The sequence below is a fragment of the Mobula birostris genome, chromosome 2 (genome assembly GCF_030028105.1).
Source record: "Mobula birostris isolate sMobBir1 chromosome 2, sMobBir1.hap1, whole genome shotgun sequence".
Lineage (NCBI taxonomy): Eukaryota > Metazoa > Chordata > Chondrichthyes > Myliobatiformes > Myliobatidae > Mobula > Mobula birostris.
The window spans coordinates 156,254,818-156,276,660 of NC_092371.1; the positions used below are offsets into that span (position 1 = coordinate 156,254,818).

Here is a 21,843-nt window from a genome sequence, read left to right on the forward strand (position 1 = left end):
AAAACAGGGATTAATTGTTCTTGGGAAATCCTGCCTCACCAATTTGAAGATAATACAAACGTATTAATGCTTAGATTTAACAAGGTATATTGACAAGGTATTTTCTATATGGACTTCATGGAAGTTAGTGACAGAATCCCACATTTAGGCTGATCCAAAAGGTTAGATTGCAGGGTAAATTAAATCTAAAATTGTTTTGATAATTGAGGATGGAGGATTGATTTTCTGACCAGAATTTCTGGGGCTGAGGCGCTTGGTGAGTCCTGATCAAGGGTCTCAGCCCAAAATGGCAACTGTACTCTTTTCCATAGCTGCTACCTGGCCTGCTGAGTTCCTCCAGCATTGTGTGTGTGTGTTGCTTGGATTACCAGCATCTGCAGATTTTCTCTTGTTTGGAGGTGAGGCTCTTGCGGTTTGTGATATGCATTAAAGACTTGGATGTGAATGTAGGAGGAATGATTAATAAGTAGACATTTTGTAGTGTTATAGATAATCAGGATTGTTTTAAACTACAGCATGACACTGATCCACTGGCAAGTTGGGCAGAGCAATGACAGATGGAGTTTAATCCTGACAAGTGCGAAGTAATCCATTATGAAAGGTCAAATAAGGGAAATACATACACAGTAAATAATAAGGTCCCACAGAGGTTGTAGAATGAAGCAACTGACTGTAGTGTAGCTCTTCTGAATGAATAAAGTGAATTTGAACAGAAGTCTGCATCCTTCATAATACCTAAGAACATTATTGTAAAAGAGTGAATGTGGGATGAAAAGAGAACTGGATTATCATCAAATTTATGACCAATACCCAGAACAAGGAAATTTTTATTATGGTGCGTAAGTGGTAATCAGCAAGCCATTATTAACCCTAATAGAAGGAGGGTTAGGCAACAGAGAGTTACTTTAAGTAATTTGAGCTCAGGTAGTTGTGACTAATAGGGTACTGCAGGAATTGGAGCTTGAGGTTCAGCTTTTCCAAATCTATTTCAATAATTTGGATGAGGGATATCAAATGCATATAGCCATGTTTGCACACAAATCACTGGAAGGTAATATACAGGTCAGTTGCCTTTATTATGAAAGGCTTTGAGTAAGGTTATCTTGGTGAAATGACATAGGCTCTGGTGAGATTGCATTTGGGGTAATATATACCTGCCTGTTAAGTTATGTGGCTCAGAATTTTGGACAATATCTAGTAACATGAGGAAACGAATTGTAGCGGCAGAGATGTGGTTTTTGAGGAGGATATAAAGAATATCATGGATGAGGCGAATATCTAAGGAGGATGTCATGAACAGAGCAAACACAAAAAGAGAAATAATGCATGAGATCATGACAAGGCAACGTAACTTCATTGGACATGTGATTAGGAAAGAGGAGTTAGAATGCATGGGAATTATGGGAAAGATAGCAAGAGGAAGACAAAGACAAATAATGATGGAGACAGTAGCCAGAGAACTGGAAATGAATACCAATGAATTGATCCACTTGACCCGAAACAGGAGTGTATGGGCCATGGCAGTCAAAGCTCAAACTGGGCATGGCACCTGATGATGATACCTGCCTGATTTCCCTTGTGTTTAGAAAGTGGAAATGCAGCAAAGGTTCATCAGGATGATTCATCAGATGGGTATTGTCTTGTGAAGAAGTATTAAGAAAACTGGAACTGTACTCTCTAGAGCTCTGAAGAATGGAAAATTTTTCTCTGGAAAAAAAATGTCGAGCTTGACAAAGATAGATGCGAGATTACTGAAATCAGAGAACAACCTTAAAATAAAAGGATAGCATTCAAAATTGGCACAAAAGAAGAGCTTTCTTTCAAAGGGCACTGAATATTTTGAATTCTTTATCAAAGAGGATCATAAGGGTGCAGTCCCTGAGGATATTCAGGTCAGAGCAATGGATTTATGGATCTTAAGGAAATGCAAGGATATTAAGAACGCAGCAGTGAAATGAAAGGTCAGCCTGATCTTATTGAATAGCGGAGCAGACATGGGTTCTGATCTATCTATCCTGTTTTTTTTCTTTTGTTCTTGTGCCACTGAAACATTCATGTGGAAGAATAGAACAGATACTTAGGCTGTCCACTCGCAAAATTTAACAGGATTTTGATCACGTTGAATTTGATCGATTATTACAAACCTTGTCAATTGATGTTATCTCAGTACATTTGATATGGATCAAAGTAGGTTATTTAAACCTTACACTTTGGCATTGTGGCCAGAGCTCATCTTGATTTGAATTATAAATTGTTCTTTAGTGGAAATGTAAAGTGGCCTATGTTCATTGATATTTGTTCAGAATCAGGTTTGATATCACTGATATGTGCCATCAAATTTGTTGCTTTGTGATAGCAGTACAAGATAAGACATAAGAAATTGCTTTTGGTTGCAATAAAAATAAATTAATAAATGGTTAAATAGCACAAATATGGAATACTTAGGTAGTGTTCATGGACTGTTCAAAAATCTGATAGAAAGGAAGAAGCTGTTTCTAAAACACTAAGTGTGGCTCTTCAGGCTCCTGTGCCACCACCTTGAGGGTAGAAATGAGAAGAGGGTGTACCCGGGTGGTGATGGTCCTTAATGATACTTTTACAATCCTAAAGAAAATAGGATTCTGCAAAGCAATGCAAATCAAATTTTCCTGTTGAACTTTTAATATTTTGTAGAAAAGCTCAACAACTTCTCACAAGGCATCTGTGCTTTGCAAGTAATTAATCTTTCAATTATTAGACAATATTTATCAGTTCCAAAGGATAATTATATAACAGTGATAACTTAAAGTATGTAAAACATAATTCATTCACCCTTTAGCTTTATGGTAAACATTCCTTCAGCGCATGCATGCTGAATTTACAAGCATCAGTTTATCTTTTTTTAATCAGCTTAGTTCCTTTCTCAACCAATAATATTGATTTATGAACTGAGACTATTTATTTTAAGAACATTTTCCCATTTTTAGATTTTAAAAGGTCAAGCTAATGCTAACTCCTCCCAACAAGAGGTCAGTTTGCCGTTGGCTTATTTTAAGTATTTAACCGAACTGTGCATGCCATTGCTAGAAAGTGAGTATTCTTTTATCTTAAATATGGTAAAGCTTTGTCAATTTGAAGTTGAGTGTTTTTTTTGTTGTAATGATATGATGACTGGGCTGCTACAGTGAACCATTTGTAGATGACACTTAGCTGCCATGTACTTCAGGTGTGCTGTGAGAGAACTGCAGATGGTCTGCAATGCGGCTAATTTGTCTTTGTGTTTGTTCCACAAATTACGAGCTTTCGTTGCTTTTGCAATAACACCTTACTACTAATGTTTTTTTAAAGGATAGATGAAAGGGTGGAGTAGAATTATGCAGGTGATAATCCCAACATGGTAATGAGTAAGAAATGAAGGTCAAAGTCATCACCAAATAGAATGTAGCAGAATGAATGCACCTTGAATTCCGGTAAATTGGTGGCGCTACTCGGATGCAGTAACTTCTACGGGGCCAACAGAAGGTGTCGTTTCTCTTTTTAAATGTATTTGTTACAATGGCAAGACCCTGCTGGACATAAAGTACTGTAGATCTACCCCATTAGCGAGTTGATCGTAGGGGGAAAACTGAAGGAGCTGGACCTGGTGCAGATCCTACTGCTGCCTGCATTGGAGAGGCATTGGTGCAGTCTAACGGGCGAGTGATTGTCTTAGCTGCTTCTCTTGCAATGGCAAGACCCTGTTATTGTTAATATGGAATGCTGCAGGTCCAGTTCACTGTTTTATTGGCAAATGGTGGGAGAGCTGTGTGGCCTTGGACATAGTGAGTCCTAGACTTCAAACCGCTGTGTTGCTCGTTTGCAGCCACCCAGGAGAGAGGCATTGAAAACCTGGCGCTCCACCAGAGACCGTGTGACACAGCGCAGCATCCATGCTGCTCTCCTGTGTTCACTTGGCAGAGGACAAGATGTATTGTGTTCGATTTCAGATTGCTGCAACACTCGTAGACACAGGACTTGGACTATCTTTACTTGTGTGTCACTGTATTTTACTACTGTCTTGTATGTTCTGTGTGTGCCTTGTGTGAATGACTGTTGGTACTATGTTTTGCATCCTGGCCCCAGAGTAACACTGCAAAGTGTCACTTAGAAGATGCTGTAAAGATGTGTGAGAGTAGTCGGATGAGACTAAAATGAAACTTTTTGGTCACTAAGCGGTTTGTGTGATGTAAATCTAATACTGTGCACCAGCCAGTTAACACCATTCCTACTGTAAAGTATGATGGAGGTAGCATGCTATGGGGATGCTTTTTAGCAGCAGGGACCAGAAATCTGGTCAGGATTGATGGGAAGACGAATGCTGCTAAATTCAGAAAGACCCTGGATAAAAACCTGCAAGCTTCCCTCAGAAAGTTTAAACTCGGGAAGAAGTTGATAAGCAAGTGAGTCAGTGTCCTGGCAAAAGCTACACCATGAAGACAAAGGAGCACTCCAAGCCATTCAGTGAAAAGGTTATTGAAAAGCACAAGTCAGGAGATGGATACAAGAAAGTTTCCAAGTCACTGAATATCCCTTGGGGTACAGTTAAGTCAATCATCAGGAAATGGAAAGAATATGGCACAACTGTAAATCTGCCTCGGGCAGGCCATCCTCAAAAACTGGGTGACCGTGCAGAAGGGGACTAGTGAGGGAGACCACTAAGAGACCTGTGACAACTCTGGAGGAGTTACAAGCTTCAGTGGCTGAGATGGGAGAGACTGCGCATACAGCTGTTGATCGGGTGCTTCACCAGTCGCAACTTTGAGAGAGTGGCAGAGAAAAAGCCACTATTGGGAAAAAAACACGTGAAATCTCGGCTAACGTAAAGCCAAAGCTACACAGTAATGGCTTAAAAACAATAAAATTAATGTTCTGGAGGGTCCAAGTCAGAGTTCAGACTTCAATCCAATTGAGAATTAGTGGCTGGACATGAAAAGGGCTGTTCTCTCACAATACCCATGCAATCTGACTGAGCATAAGCAGTCTTGTAAAGAAGAATGGGGGAAAAAATGCATTTTCCAGTTGTGCAAAGCTGATAGAGACCTATCCACACAGACTAAAGGCTGTATTGCTGCCAAAGGTGCATTTATTAAATACTGACTCAGAGTAGGTGAGTAGTTATGCAATTAATTAACTTGTGTTTAATAATTGTAATAAATATATACCAATTTGTAGACATTCGTTTTCACTTTGGCACGGCAGAGTTTTTTTGGTTGGTCAGTGTCAAAAAAAAACAAATTAAATCCAGTGATTCAATGTTGTAGCACAATATAATATGAAAACTTCTGGGGGGGGGGGCGGGGTAGGGGTGTGAATACTTTTTATAGGCATTGTACAGGTTTCCCCCGCCATCCGAAGGTAGAGCGTTCCTATGAAACGGTTCGTAAGCCGGAATGTCGTAAAGCGAAGAAGCAATTACCATTTATTTATATGGGAAAATTTTGTGAGCATTCGCAGACCCAAAAATAACCTACCAAATCATGCCAAATAACATATAAAACCTAAAATAACAGTAACATATAGTAAAAGCAGGAATGATATGATAAATACACAGCCTATATAAAGTAGAAATACTTTTCCACAATCATTGCCGGCACTGTTTTCCGTAGCGAAAATTTCACGCAAGCGCTCTCAGCAGAAAATCTCACGCAAGCGCTGTTGGCAAAAACACTATCTCCAGTAACCTTTAAGCTATGAAGCTGCCAAATCGTACCAAATAACACGTAAAAATACACAGCCTATATAAAGTAGAAATAATGTATGTACAGTGTAGTATCACTTACCAGATTGTCGAAGGTCGAGGTTCGTTGTCTGCTGTGGCTGATGTGGAAGGCTTGCTTGACTGCTTAGCCTCACGCATTTTTAGATCATACAGTTCTTTGTAAGCACTCAACCATCTTGCAAATATGCCCTAAACTGACGTACCCTTTCAAAATTAAAAGTCGTACTTTATCATTGCAGCGAAAATCTCACGCAGTTGCTTCACGTTCAGTTCCTGGACGACTTCACTTTTTTCCTGAATTCGGTTTCGATTGTTGTCCTTTCCTCTTCCAATTGCATCAGCTCTTCATCTATCTGTTCTTGGTCATGGGATGCCAAAACCTCTTCAACATCATCTTTGTTAGCTTCCACAAGCCAAACTCACTTTGTCCTTACTTCGTTCACCACGATCGAAACGCTTATTATGTCTAGTTTTACGCTAAGTGTAACACCCTTACGAGCTCTTTTAAGCTTTTCCGATACCTTAGAACTCATCTTGCAAACGGCTGCTCACAGGCATGTGTTTAAGCAATGCCGGCTAGAATGCAGTTCCGAATCCCAGGGAGAGTGACTGCTCGGGGCGCGCGCTGCCTTTTATTGCGCACTGCCTTTCTTCGTAACAGCGAAAACAGGTAACTAATGTAGGTCTTTTGTAACAGGTTTCGTAAAGCGAACGTTCGAAAAGCGGGGGACACCTGTATTCATTCGGAAGTTGGAGTAAAAATATATACCAAAATGAATGTGTTGTACATGTGACTGCTCATTTACATCATAATTTCTAACAATTCTAGGTTGTTAATAGTTCTACAGTTCAAAGTGGTTGTGGATTTTTCAAGTGTAACTTAGTCATGATTTTATTTGATAGCCTCATATTGCTAGGCTCTCCTTTCCTCCCTGACCTTCATTAGCAGTAGTACGAGGAAATAAATTCAGTAATCCATCTCTAATAGAATATTTGCATTTGCTAAAATGAAAATGTTAAGGGGTCAGTTAAATTTCTTAAATCGGAACTTGCAGTCGCAATATTGTTCAATGACTAATTATAAACAAAGCTTGAATGTGGAGCAAGCTTCAAATTCCATGTTTAAAAGACACCAGTACACCTTTAGGAATTACAAAGGGATGATGGGACTCAGAGTTTTATTGTTAGACATTCACACAGATGAACTTCATTTGAAGAGAAATAAAGAGTATAGGTTTCTGTAAATAAGTTAATTTACTTGTTCTGTATGCAGAAGCCAAGAAAACTGATTCCACTTAATAAAGCCACTCATATGAGCATCTAGCCCCATTATCCCTCTTCTTTGCCTATTCCAAAAGAGTGGCAGACATGTTGAAAGGCTATTCATTATAAGAAGCTTGTGTGAACCGGCTGTCTAATAAAAAAGAAAGATAATGTTCATAGACGCAAATAACAGGAATACTGCAGATGCTGAAAATTCAAGCAACACACATCAAAGTTGCTGGTGAACACAGCAGGCCAGGCAGCATCTCTAGGAAGAGGCATCTCTTCCTAGAGATGCTGCCTGGCCTGCTGCGTTCACCAGCAATTTTGATGATGTTCATAGATATCTGATAACATATAGAAACTGAAGTGTATAAGGATCAGATCACATTGGGGGGAAAAAAGCTGAAATTTTAATGCAGATTAACATTGGACGTCCTGGTGTAGTGGGTCATCTAAAGCTATGAAACTTGGAATTATAACAAAGACAGTCAAATATTTATGATGGAAACAAAATGTATTATCGATAGATTACATTTACATTTTCCATAAGATAATTTCTCCCCATCCTCTGGGACCCCATCTCTTCTCTTTTTCATCCTAAAATGCATATTTTTTGCTTTATTCATGCTTGACTCGGTAAATTAATTTGCAGCACGTACTCTCAAATCTAATATTTCAGTAAATCATGAATATAAGGAACCCACTCTGTGGAGAGCATTAATTCATTCAAATGGAAATTACATTTTGACAAAATAACAAGTTGAAATACATAATAGCAATTTGGAAAAATGATGTGGTGACTATAGCTGGTTTTGGAGGATGAGATCACTTTGGACTTCTGATTCCCAAAGCTCTCCACTGCCAGGGTTCTGCTTGTTCTTTTTCCACTTTCCCTGGAGCTTTCTCCTGAATGTTTCCTCTGGTCTTCATCTGATTGATTCATGCCAATTCTCTTGCAAAAGATTTTCTTTCCCACTGACTGCATTTTATTCATGAGTGCAATACACCCCTGTATCACTACACCAGCCCCTGGCTAATTACTTTGAGTTACTGTTTCCTCCTCCTCTTTGCCCTGTGCACTTATCTCTCAGGGTGCTGCAGTGTTACATTCTGGTGAGCTCATGTGATAAGGGCAGAAGCAATAAGCTGGTCCTGAGCACTAAAACATTCAGATTATCCAGAGGGTTGAGGAATCAAGTAGTTTATTCCAAGTGAAAACAATTCATCTGTCTCTTCACAGCTTTTATAGTTTAATCCTTGCAGTGTTTACGATGGAGTCTTGATATTGGGTTCGCCTTCTCCTTGCTTTTACCTAATTATTGGTCTGGACTGCCAATTATGAGTCAGCAATATACAGTATAATATAATCACTACTTCAGCTATGCCCACCACCTCACTTGCCCAATTTCGTAAGCCAGCTAACCTGATAGTTCTTGCCTACCTCAAATAAGCACTCCTTAAAACTTGCTTTCTTTAGATATCCAGTCTGGGGCCAATTGACTGAATAAGTAATTCCACACATTGTCATTTCTAACCACTTTATCAGACAAGCATCTGTTCCATCAAGGCCAGTGTTCCTGTTCCAAATAGAACTAATAATTTTGAACCTTTTAGGACCAAACTGGGGAAGGTGAGATACCTGGCATAATCATAGGACATTCATTTCTTCAAACCTGCTCTGCCTTTCTGTATGTCATGACCGATTTCCTCTCTTCCACCTCTCCCACCCTCGTCCCCCCACTCCCTCTCCACTCTTCCCACCCCCACCCAGTGTAGGATTTGAGAAGATAAAACATGCCATCTCATGTATTCACATATTGTTAAAGAAATCTCCCTGTCACTTAATACAGTTTGGGACATCTGTTTTGCCACTTAAAATTATGGATGTTTCTATTTGCATGGAGCCATCCTTCAGCAATGTGACAAAGAGAGGTATATATTGGGTGTTTGGTGTTTTGTGCTCAGGTGAGGCTCTGGTACTTGGACGTTCAAAGTGGATCCAGCAATTGGGATGTGTTCCCATTGTAATAGGAATTTTGGAATATTAATGTGTCTAAACTCAAGATATTAAAAGTAGGTAATTATAGCCATTTAAACTGCAGTTAATCACAGAGAAATAGAGCACAACATTGTACTGTTGTGTGTCAGGAGAAGAGGAATAGATTCTGTAGAAGATCTGTTTATGTTAAATAAAGGTCTTTTATATCTACCATTTCTAGTTTCCAGTGACGCCGTCACAACCACAACAGTTCTTGTTTGCATTAACTATCTACATAATTTTATAACTCATGAATAGCTCCATTGCTCTCCAGAAAATTTCCTGCTATCTCAGATTTCCTTACTTATATTTGAACTCAGTCATAACAAAAGTGTTTTTGTTGTTCACCTTTCTAATTACTCACCACCTGCAAGTTTGCTTTCTTCATTCAGTGAACCAGCACACTTCAATTTCTCTGTACAGAAATATTTATTGTTCAGTCAATGTTTAAAAAGACAAGATCTTTCATGTTTGCACAACAGGGTATAATCTCACATTTTCCCCTCATTATGCTCCATTAGTACATTTTGTCACTTAGTAAACCTGAGTAAATTACTTATACTTATCTGAGACCAATGTGCAGCTCAATTTCTCATGGTGCTTTAGTAGTCTTGAATATTTCAGCTCTATCTGTCCATTAATTTTAGAAGGATGTCTTTTAGGATTGGGATAGCCTCATAACTACAAGCTTTAAAGTAGGAATGAAAAATTAATTTTCTCTTGGAGTTCTGCAGTGAAGATTATATCTCTTAATGAACAGAATCTACACTATTCAGAGCAACTGTGTCGAGTAGCACTTGGGTCCCCTGTAATATTCTCAGTTACAGACAACAAAGCTATGGATTTGTGACTAAAGTTCTTCATTGCTACATTTTGCTATTTCAGGAAAAATGCCATCTTGCTGCCAGGGCTTTATTGTTTTTAGTTGGGATGTAGCCTTTTCATTGCCTTGATGTTCAAGAATATTGTTGAGGTGGGCCCAGATAAAGTCATATGCACTCAAGGTGAAGGAGAATGTTGGAGTTGAAGAAGACTTCTAAGTGTCCTTTCCAGCAGATATTGACTTCCTGCCTTTCAGTGATATGGGGCTTTAAGAGGAGTCGTTGCCCAAAATGTCAGCTGTTTATTCATTTACATAGATGCTGCCTGACCTGAGTTTCTCCAACATTTTGTGAATGTTGCTTTGGATTTCTATCATCTGCAGAATATCTTGTGTTTATATGGGGCCTTGGATGTTTGGACTCTACATTGTGTTTGCGTTGTTGAATAACCCAAGTGTGTCATGATGGTCAGCAAATCGTTAAATCTTCTGCATTCTCTCTCATTATCATCATTTCCTTAGGGTCCTTGGATCTCTGCCTTCAGGTGCGTCTAAAGCTGCTTTACTCCCCCTGAGGCATGGTAGTTTTTTTCAACCTAGGAAGGTTGTGTGTTTGTAGTTAATGAGCTCCTGGATCTCTTGTTCATTCTCATCAAATCAGTCCTGATTCTTACTGCTGGAGAAGCCAAGAGTTTCTTCACAATTGCCAATTAAAGTGGACTTCACAGCAACCCATAAGCTATGGATACCTTTACAGCTCCTGTAGGTTTGGAATTGATGGGTTGTTTGCGAGGCAGAAAGAACCAGCTGTGTGGGTCTCTGGAGCCTCAGCCTTTAAATTCTTGCTGAAGTACTTCATTTGTAGCACAGGTAATTGTGGGCATATTTTTACAGAAAAAGCTCAACATACTCAAGGTGATCAATTGTCCTGTCTATAATTATGGACTTCACTAATTTCCTGACAGTATTTCTTTGGTATCTTTCTTTCATCTTTATTCAGTGCCAGAGTGACGCATGCAATTGTCCAATCTAAAACACAAGTCCCCAGTCCTCGGATATTGTGATGAGGACAACTGCATTTCTTTGATTTAATTTTCAAACCATGAAAGCAGCTTACATGGGAGATTTGTAACTTTTTCTTTTCATAGAATATAGAACTGTACTGCACAGTCTGGGCCTTCAGCCCATGTGTTGTGCTTACCTACAGTATATAAATCTGCTCCATGATGGATCTAACCCTTCCCTCCTACACAGCCCATGACCCTCCATTTTTCTTATATTGCTTTTGTCTGAGTTAATTTCAACAATTCCAGTGTTTGATTTCTTGTGGTGTGTAGAACAATATTTTGACCAATCGGATTAGTTCAAGGATGGAAGATAACTAAGGAAGTAAAATATATTGTTCACTAAAAATATTGTAAGTTTTGTTATTGCATACCATGTAATCAATCTGATGTCTTTTCACCCATTTCAAATAGCATTAGTCAAATTGAATTAAGGCTACACACTATTCTGATGCTTATGTGCTTATAATGGGAAAACAATTCTAATGCATTATTGCAATATTTGTTCATCTTTAATAGTAAAGTATTATTTAGCACAAGGATAAAAGAAAGGGAAATGGAGCGTTATGAGCAGTGTAGGAGGGAAGGGATAGACCATGGAATGGGTTAAAAGGTGGCACTACCCATACATACTGTGCTGTACTATTCTCATGATCTGTTTCTGAAACAGCTATCCAGTTACAGGTTTTTACTTCAATCGCAAATATTTTAAGCTAAAAAAAATTAAATTGATAAAATACTCAGTGAAAATTAATAAAAATGTTTTTAGATTAAAACTCTCAAACTGATTTATGTGGTTTCAGCAGCGAGCAAATATTCCATATTCAAACTGCTTGAATTAACAGATGTTGAGATGTAAGCTTATATTTGGTTGCACCTTGAGGGAAATCCATTCAGATTCATTCGGTAGTATTTTGGTGTCATCAGGTTAGAACCTTTTGAACTTGAATGCGGTGATGCTGGAATCTAATAATCTCTCATTTAGGCTTGACTGAACGTTTGCACACTATGCTCAAGGGTGTTCAGCATGTTTAGAAAATTCAGGGCAAGGGAAGAAATTGAGACTGGTAAAAAAAAATTTAATACAGACAAATCAAATTGCTCTGTGATATAATTTAGCCAAGAATTATTGACCCTTTTCATTTCAAGCCATTGAACATGATTTCTGTTCTGAACTTTAGATCAATGCACAGTGACAAGAACATACCTCTTCCTTCACAAGTTCTGGTTCTTCAATGTTGTTTACTACTTTGGCAACTGGGCATTTATTGCAGTAAGTTCATTATTCTTGTTAAGATCATAATTTGACTGCTGGAAAGTTTTTACGTTTGAATTGATCTCTCTAAAACTTGCAGTGAAGTGTAGACCGACGGAAGGTATTGCTTTTCCAGTGATGTGATGTCACACTTTGTAACTTTAAGGTGTAGCTGATGTCTTTGTATTTTTCCTTCTAAATATGAGTGGATTTTCCAGGAAACCAATGCAACTCCAGAGCAGTGAAGTGGAAAAGACACCAGAAACCAATTTTCTAACTGCCTATATTTTTGTCACCTTTGAGATTTCCTGTCAGAAGCAATGCAGTATTTAAGTATACTTACTGCGGTTCCAGTTTATTCATGTCTGTCCACAGAGATACTCTTGTTTTCTTGATGATTATTGTCTGTAGCACCATAAGTTGTTGCATTACTGGTGACCAAGAGCAGTGATGAGAGAAAATTTTCCCTACCAATACTGATTTTCATCAGCAAACCTTTAGCTAGATTCCTGAAATAACGTACATGTGAAGTACTTATATTAATAATTAGATGGAATAAAGCTAAAATATCTAAAATATGATACTCAAAACAATTGCATCTGAAAAGTGACAATGTTAGATTGAAAATCTTTGTTGTTTTAAGCCCCTTCCATCTTTATGCTCCTTAAATTAGGTTTCATGTGCATTCCTCCAGTCTACTGAGATTGACCCTGAGAGAAAAAAAGTGTTTCCTAATGTTACATTGCAGGAAATGATGACCCTTCATTCCAGACTCCTAAACCATGAAAAATATCCACATAGTATCTGCCTATCAAACTATCAATGATCTTTATATATTTCACAAGAAGATGTTATAAATTTATACATTAACAAAAATTATTCTAATTGCCCTGCCTAAATTGCCCCCTCCTCCTTGGATGTTCTTTTAAACCCCAGACATGAAGCAAGTCTCAACTCAAAACATTGACTAATCCTTTGTCTGCACAGATGCTGCTCCACCTTCGGCAGTTCATTATTGACTCAAGATTGCAGCACCTGCAGTCTCGTGTCTCTTTTTTAAAACCCATCACTGAGTAACACTTGAAATTTTTCTTGACATTTTTCCCCCCTATATCTTGGCTTCAAATTTTGTTTTGATATCATTTGGTACTTAAAGACATCTGATTGTGGTACAAGTCTTATTGTTATTCATGTTGCTGTTCTTGAAGGTATTATTTGGAGAATGGATCTGCACTGTGACTGTATTTACGTTGCTTGGGAATTCTTGATGATAACATTGTTATCCTTAATCACAAACTCAACATTTAGTTTTATTCCTAATGGTTACACTGTGATTTCTATGCCTCACAGAGCATTGTAACCATGAAACATCTTGTTTGAAATGCCACCTTTTAAATTTACAATTAATGCTTTGCATTAATGTTCTTTGTTTGCAGGTCTTCTTAATTGGGCTAATTGTCTCTTGTTGCAAAGGAAAGCGATCAGTCATTGAGGGGGAAGTAGATGATGATGATTCAGACTTCAGTGATGACGATTTCATGGAGAGGCAGCAAGTTTAATTCCTTGATGCATATGTGTGAAAAGAAACTTCATATTCTAGTATTTATCACAGTATGGAAAATCTATTTCATTTGTTCCTCTTTTGAGTGAAAACTTTGAAAAAGGGGTCTAGGTGGTGTGTGGAGTTAAATAAAATTGAATAAACATTAACTTCAAAACTTAAACAAACTGTCGCAAAGGCATCGGAATGGGACTCTATCATTCTTAAATAGCCTCAAATGAAGCAAGATAATTTGCTGATCACTGCACTCAATCTCTGGAATTACATACGAGGGGTGATTGATAAGTTCGTGGCCTAAAGTAGACAGAGTCAATTTTAGAAAACCTAGCACATTTGTTTTTCCGGTGGTTGTGGAGCATACGGATCCCCTCTTTGTAGAATTCGGCACCTTGGACCTCCAGAAGTTGTGCACAGCATGGGGTGATTGATAAGTTCGTGGCCTAAGGTAGAAGTAGATGTTATTAACTTCAAACATTCTGCATTTTCACTTAAAGAGTTGAACTGCGTGTGCATATAACGAGAGCTCTATAACTCATCCCCTTCTACCTTAGGCCATGAATTTATCAATCACCCCTGCTGTGGACCACCTGGAGACTGTCATTACATGCACGTGCATTTCAACTCTTTGAGTGATAATGCAGAAAGCTTGAAGTTAATAACTCATCTCATTCTACCTTCGGCCACGAACTTATCAATCACCCCTGCTGTGGACCACTTCTACAAAGAAGGGATCTGTATGCTCTACGACTGCTGAACTAATTGTGTATATGTAGGAGAGGCCTATGTTGAAAAATAAATGTGATAGGTTTTCTAAAATTGACTCCTCCTTCCTTAGGCCATGAACTTATCAATCACCCCTCGTATATTGTGTTTTTTGCCACGTACCATGAAGTCACAGACTTGGGTAAAATATGCTCTTTTTAACTTGGATGCATACAAAACTAACTAATGTAATGTATGTTTTGGTTAACAGTTTTCCTGATAAATTTAACTTGGGTAATCACTGACTGCCAAGTTCAATTGAGCAGTTTACAAAGGTTATCTAATGTGATGTAGGAGTTAAGTTAATTTTATAATAAAACTACTACAGAAACGTATAGGATTTTTTTTGATTTTGTTTATTTTTCCTTTTCTGTCAACCATGGTGTTACACAGACTACCTCCCAATATCCCTCGTACTTTAGTCATTCTGTTGCCAGGTGTCAATCCTTGTGGTGTAGCATCATGTATTGGAGTCATACACCACTTAAAAATGAAGCACGTTGCTATGGTTTTTGATCTTTTGTTTCTCAATTTTATTTCACCTAGAAGTGACATTAAAATGAAGGCAACAAGTTGAAATGTGGCCACAAAAGATAATTTACATCTCTGATCTCTGCATCAAAATGACTAGAACAGTTAACAAAGTTCCATATTGCCTCCTTGTATAAATGTAATATGTGGAGGAAGCTCTAACCTGGAACAATCATAGCCGATAACATTGTAAATGTTTTTCAACTTGCTGACATTTTCAGTTGAGCTTCATTGTAATATTATTTGTATATTAATGCAAGGAATCATGTAGAAAGAATCAGAATTAAAGTTCAAATTTATTATCAAGATACTGTATGTATACCATATACAACCTTTAGATTCATCACAAACAAAGAAACAACAAAATCCACGAAAAGCCAAGTACAACAAAGACCGATAGATGTACAATGTACAAAAGAGGACAAGTCGTGCAAGTAGTTTTTTTTTAAAGAAAGGAAAACAAGTGATATATAGAACAAGAGCTGCAGAGTCCTTGAAAGTTAGTACCTCGGCTTTGGAGTCAGTTGAGCACTGAGGTGAGTGAAGCCAGTCCAGGAGCACAATGGCTGCAAGGCAACAACTGCTGTCAAACTTGGCAGCGTGGGACCCAAGATTCCTGCACCTCCTGCTCAATGGTAGTAGCAAGAAGAGAGGGAGATGGGTCAAATGCAGGCAGACGGTGCTGGATACTAGTTTGTTTTCCACTCTCCTGCCTCCATGCTTTAATCGGCGTAGGGTAACGTAGCTGAGCATGGGTATGTATTCGACTTTCAGGCCTTGATACAGTATTCGCCTCCAGCAATGGCTGCCCCATCAATGGACATAACTGCATTCTCAAAGTTAAGTTCACCACATCCTTCAGCAGATCATAAAATTACTAGTTTGTTTAAACAGTTCAAAAGTACATTTCTTTAGGGAAATTGCAGTGATCATAGTTTAGAAGAAGTGTATCTAGTAGAGTATCGAATAGTTTTGTGAGCTGCCTGCAAAATGTTACCCACGCCATCTTGCTCAGGTTTGTTGTCACTAATGTTAGTGTGGAATTTGCTGTTTTATTTCAGCAGTGCTGTGCAGGCATAGTAATAACTATAAATTACAATAAAAAATTAAAATAGTGCCAAAGTAGAACAGTGAGGTAGTGTTCATGGACCATTCAGAAATCATATGGCAGGGGGAAGAAGCTATTCTTGAAACATTAGGTGTGGGTCTTAAGCACTTGTACTTCCTCCCTGGTGGTAGTAATGAGCCATGTCCTGGATGGTGAGAGTCCTTAATGATGGATGCTGCCTTCGTGAGCTAGTGCCTTTTGAAGATGTTCACAATGGTGGGGAGGCCTGTGCTTATGATGGAGCTGGCTGAGTCCTCAACCCTCTGAAGCCTCTTTTGTTCATGTGCAGTGCCATCTCCAGACCATAATACAACCAATCAGAATGCTTTCCATGGTACATGTATGGGCATTTGCGAGAGTCTTTGGTGAGATACAAAATCTCCTCAAATTCCAGATGAAGTACAGCTGCTGGCATGCCTTTGTCAAGGTTGCATCAATATGGTGAGCCCAGGATAGATTCTCTGAGATGTTGACACACAGGAACTTGAAACTGTCCTATGAAGGGTCTTGACCCAAAGCATCAACTGTTTACTCTTTTCCATAGATGCTGCCTGGCCTGCTGAGTTCCTCTAGCAGTTTGTGTATGTTGTTTGGGTTCCAACATCTGCAGATTTTCTCATGTTTATGAACTTGTAACTGTTCTTCATTTCCATTGCTGACCCTTCAATGAAGATTGGTGTGCCTTCTCCAGATTTGCCCTTCCTGAAGCCTACAATAAGTTCTTGGGTCTTGTTATGTTGAGTGTAACTAATAGATATTGTTTCCATAACAAGCAATGTCTACCATAACTGATAAACACATCAAACAAAATGTTACAGATATCATTGCTGTATTTTGTTAAAGTTTTGCTATATTAAAAAAGCTATTGAAGGAACTTGGTGGGTCAAGCGGTAGATAGATATTTTATTGATCCCAAAGGAATTACAGTATCACAGGTACAAGTGTACAGATTTACAAATATTAGAAGAGAAGTAAGAAAGTGTAAAAGCTAAGTTGCCTCAAACATTCTTAACAGGAGGGGATCATCACATTCTCAGCTATTGGTTGACTCATTATAGAACCTAATGGTTGAGGGTAAGAATGACCTTATATAGCGTTCTTTGGAGCAGTGCAGTTTTCTTAGTCTAATACTACAAGTTCTGTGGAGACATAGGGAGAACCCTTATAAAGGTTCTCAACCCAAAATGTTGACCATCTCTTTGCCTCTACAGATATTGCTCAACTCACTGCATTCCTCCAACATTTTGAGTATTGTTTTCTAAAGTTTTTGTTAAGATGGAAATGACTAGTGGCTTCCATGCCAAAGAATGGAAGCTGTTTAATACAACCAAGATCAACAAAATCAACAAAAGATGTTACTATTCAATTATCTAGTATATCTGAAAGACAGTACCTCTGACAGTGTTGAGTTAGCACCTATCAATGCTGCAGCCACAAGTAGCGAAAAGCCAAACTCTATCATGAAGAGAGGACAACTCAAATTGAAAATTTTAATCATTTAGTTGCACTCAAAATCTGTTTGTTAAAGCTGTTTCAGTCACAGATGCTCTGATTAGAGACCCAGAGCCCAGGATAAAAAAACTCTACCTTGGTAAACTTTGAAGCTGAATTCAGTAACATCAGGTAACTAATGTGCTGTCCCCAGAGAAATTTGTGAGATAAGTTTCAAACCCAGCTGGATCACTAAGATCTAATGTAACAAGTTATCACATTGCTAACTGTCTTCGGTATGGTGAGATGATATATTAATGTAAATGTAGTTTGAAAAAATAGTTAATTTTATAAAGTGTAAACATAATGAGTGATCTCATCCTTGTCTATATCATTATTAAAAGAGTCCAGCAAAGTACTCAGCATCTTTATTCTGAATGCTTAATCAGACTACTGGGACATTACTGCAAGATGGAAACTACGTTCCTCCAAATTTTCTATTACACCTTTCAATTCCCCTACAAGATGTCCCAAAGTACTTGGTAATTAGCAAGGTATTTTTGAAGTGTAATCTTGATCTTACCTTAAGAATTAGAGCTCAGATTTACCTTCATGGAGTGCCTATGTCACAATATAACACATACACTTGCTTTATTTTTGAATTATGTATATGAACTATATAATATTACCACAGCCCAATTATTGTGATGTTATGTGGGTTCATGTGTTTTACAGTTAATTATACTGAGCTGCAATTGCTTTACAATGTCTATAGAAAGTGGATGACAAAACATGAGATTTCAAAAAAATGCCTTGTAAAAATTGGTTGGTGTCTTGTTGGTTCCCTGTTAGAATTACAGTGCCTATAAAAAGTATTCATCCCCCTTGGAAGTTTTCGTATTGTTTAACAACATTGAATCGCAATGGATTTAATTTGTATTGAAGGTCCAGCTGCTGGTGAGTCAGTATCTTGGCAAAAACTACATCATGATGAAAAAAGAATGCTTCAAGCAACTCCATGAAAAGGTTTTTGAAAAGCATAAGTCAGGAGATGGATACAAGGAAATTACCAAGTCACTGAATATTCCTTGGAGTACAGTTAAGTCAATCATCAAGAAATGGAAAGAATATGGCACAACTGTAAACCTGCCTAGAGCAGGCCATCCTCAAAAATTGAATGACCATGCAAGAAGAGGACTAGTGAGGGAGGCCACCAAGAAACCCATGGCAACTCTGGAGGAGTTGCAACCTTCAGTGGCTGAGATGGGAGAGAGTGCACGTACAACTGTTGCTTCACCAGTTGAGCTTTAGGGGAGAGTGGCAAAGAGCAAAAAAAGACACATAAAATCTCAGTTAACATAAAGCCAAAGCTACACAGGAATTGCTTAAAAACAGCAAAGTTAGTGTCCTGGAGTGGCCAAGTCAGAGTCCAGACCCCAATCCAATTGAGAATTTGTGGCTGGACTTTGCTGCAAAAGGGTTGTTTGTTCATAATCCCCATGCAATCTTTGGCAGAGCTTGAGCAGCTTTGTAAAGAAGAATGGGGGGGGGGGGGTGGAGGTGCGGATTGCAGTATCCAGATGTGCAAAGCTGTTAGAGACCTATCTGCCCAGACTCAAAACTCTAATTGTTGCCAAGGAGGTGAATACTTGGGCAATCAATTACGTTGTGTTTTATATAGGTAATTTAGATCACTTTGTAGAGATCTGTTTTCACTTATCTGTTGTCACGAAAGAGTCTTTTTCTGTTGATAGTATCAAAAATAAGCCAAATTAAATCCACTGTGATTCAAAGTTGTAAAACAATAAAACATGAAACTTGCAAGGGGAGGCGGTGAATACTTTTTATAAGCACGGGAAATTGGATAAAATAATCTACCTACAGGTGGATAGGTTAAGAGTATGTTGATTTAAAACTTCTCAAATATCACATTTGCCAGTTAATGCTTTAAATGTTAAAGAAGTACAGTGTTTGAAGATTGTTTGAATGGGAACCATGACACCTGGAAAATTAATATTCTGATTTGCATTGTAGGTATATGTTCTTGTGTCTCAGTGATTTTTGAAGAAACAATTCAAAATTACACTTTATTTTACTGACGTTAATGATGTGCTTAAAACCCACCTGAAGGGAAAAAAGTGAAAACTAGCCCTTTGTAAAATGAGATTTATACAAAAGACCTTGTCAATCTGTCTTTTTACTCCACCAGGTAATCCTTTATAATCTGAAATAATGAAGGATCTCTCTTGACATCTTCAATGCGATAGAGGAAAACAATTCAGAGTAATTAGATTTTGCATTGTGATTATATTGGATGCTTTAGAATTAAAGGAAATTGATGTAGAACCAGAATAATTCTGCACATGTTGGTGAATTTGCTAGACTCAAGATTTTTTTTATCAGAGATTTAGTAGCTTCAAACTGAATTTTCATTTTATACAAATATAAAATAGTAATTAAGTTAATAACAAAGTGTGTATATCTAAACTCATTCAAATGAACAAAACTGTTCTGTAAATCATCAGAATAAAAATATGGGAAACTGACCTATTAAGAGCTTTTTTTTGTGCAGCTATATTAATGATGTTAGTTTCTGTTGCCTAGTGCATTAGCTTTCTGACAACATAAAGAGTGCTAGTGTAGATTATTTTTCAACATCTAGAATTGAAAATGTTACTAGACCCATAACCTATATATATAATAGTTTGTAGTTGTATAAAGAAAATAAATCCTGCAATGTCACATCTGTTTAAAATTGCAGGACTTGTCAAATCCAGCCCTAATCATAGTGTTCTTTGGAGGAACAAGACCTGGGAGGTGTCCCAGTCTTTGTCAAGAGTTTTGGATAGTCTTCAGTCTATGAAGAGGTTGATAATAAAGACAAAAATAAGGGCTTAAGTAAAGGTTCAACTAGACTAATATGGATCCACCAGCACCATTTGGGGAGATTATGTGCCCTTCAATAGGAAGTTCTATTGTCATATTTCAGGGTTCATTGCTTTCTTCAATGTTTTACTGAAAGCAGAAATGTCAATTAATTGGCATACAGAAACAGAATTGGGCCTTTCACGCTTTGAGTCTGTTCTGACATTGTTGATTCATGGTTGACCTACATGATAATTTGATCTATTCATCTTAATTAATTTGCCTCATCTCTAATGTAGTACTTCGTTTAACATCAGTCTTTTTGGAATCTTTAGTTTTGTATCGTCCCTTACTAAATATCAAGTCTTTTTGAGTTCACCTGCTTGGATGATGACATGGCTGCATTTTTTGGTTTGGCCTATGCGCTCCAGTCCTTAAAGCAGAGATTTTCAGATTGGTGTGGGAAATATGTTATGACAGTAAGCATTTTTTTTTTTTTGCAAAGGGTGTGCATTGGCAGCGTTATTATCAAACCTTTTCCTGTCCATGTTTTCGTGGCATACGGGCAACATGACAGCACAGCAGTTAGAATCATGCCTTACATGGGTTCAGTTCCCACTGCTGTCTCTAAGGAGTCTGTACATTTTCCCCATGACTATGTTTTCTTCTGGGTGCTCTAGTTTCCTCCCACATTCCTAAAGGACGTACAGATTTGGGTCAGTAAGTTGTGGACATGCTATGTTGGCAATAGAAGCGTGGTAACACTTACTGGCTGCCCAAGCACATCCCTGGACTGTGTTGGTTGTTGACGCAAACAACTCATTTCACTGTATCTTTACAAGTTTGATTGTTGTTCATACAAATGGCTGAAACAAATCTTAATGAAGGCAGAAGCAGAGATAATGAAATTTTATATTTTAACTACTGTGCTTCATTGCTAATAAAGTTTGTCAAGATGCTGAGGTTACATAGCAGAACCTAAAATCCCACTAGATTTTGTACGTGCTGATTGTGCGAACTTAAGAAACTTATTCAACTGGGATCTAGCTTTATCCATAAGTCTGCAGTTAGAGACCATCTTCATAATGGATCAAATCAAATGGTTCATTTTAATATCAGAGAATGTATACAATACACAACCTGAAATATTTACTCTTCACAGACATTCACAAAACAAGAAACCCTATAAAATGAATGACAGAAATATCAGAACCTCAAAGACCTCCTTCTCCCAAGGGTCTCGGCCTGAAATGTCTACTGCACCTCTTCCTAGAGATGCTGCCTGGCCTGCTGTGTTCATCAGCAACTTTGATGTGTGTTAGTTCTGAACTGATATTGGTTATTCAAATATAATTCTGCCTGCCAGAAAACAAAAATGCCACAAGGTGAAGTTAAAGCATTGAAG

General features: G+C 38.0%; 1 protein-coding gene across 4 annotated transcripts in view; it reads left to right on the forward strand.

The window, feature by feature from the left end:
* The window catches only part of lmbrd1 (LMBR1 domain containing 1), a 199,565-nt gene extending 179,462 nt beyond the window's left edge, over positions 1 to 20,103 (forward strand). For all 4 annotated transcript variants that reach the window (XM_072250485.1, XM_072250481.1, XM_072250494.1 and 1 more), the window contains 2 exons: positions 12,107 to 12,198; positions 13,617 to 20,103. In XM_072250485.1, coding sequence (XP_072106586.1) covers positions 12,107 to 12,198; positions 13,617 to 13,739 — 215 coding nt within the window. In that variant the 3' untranslated portion in view covers positions 13,740 to 20,103. The remainder of the gene's footprint in view (positions 1 to 12,106; positions 12,199 to 13,616) is intronic.
* Positions 20,104 to 21,843: the final 1,740 nt, after the last annotated feature.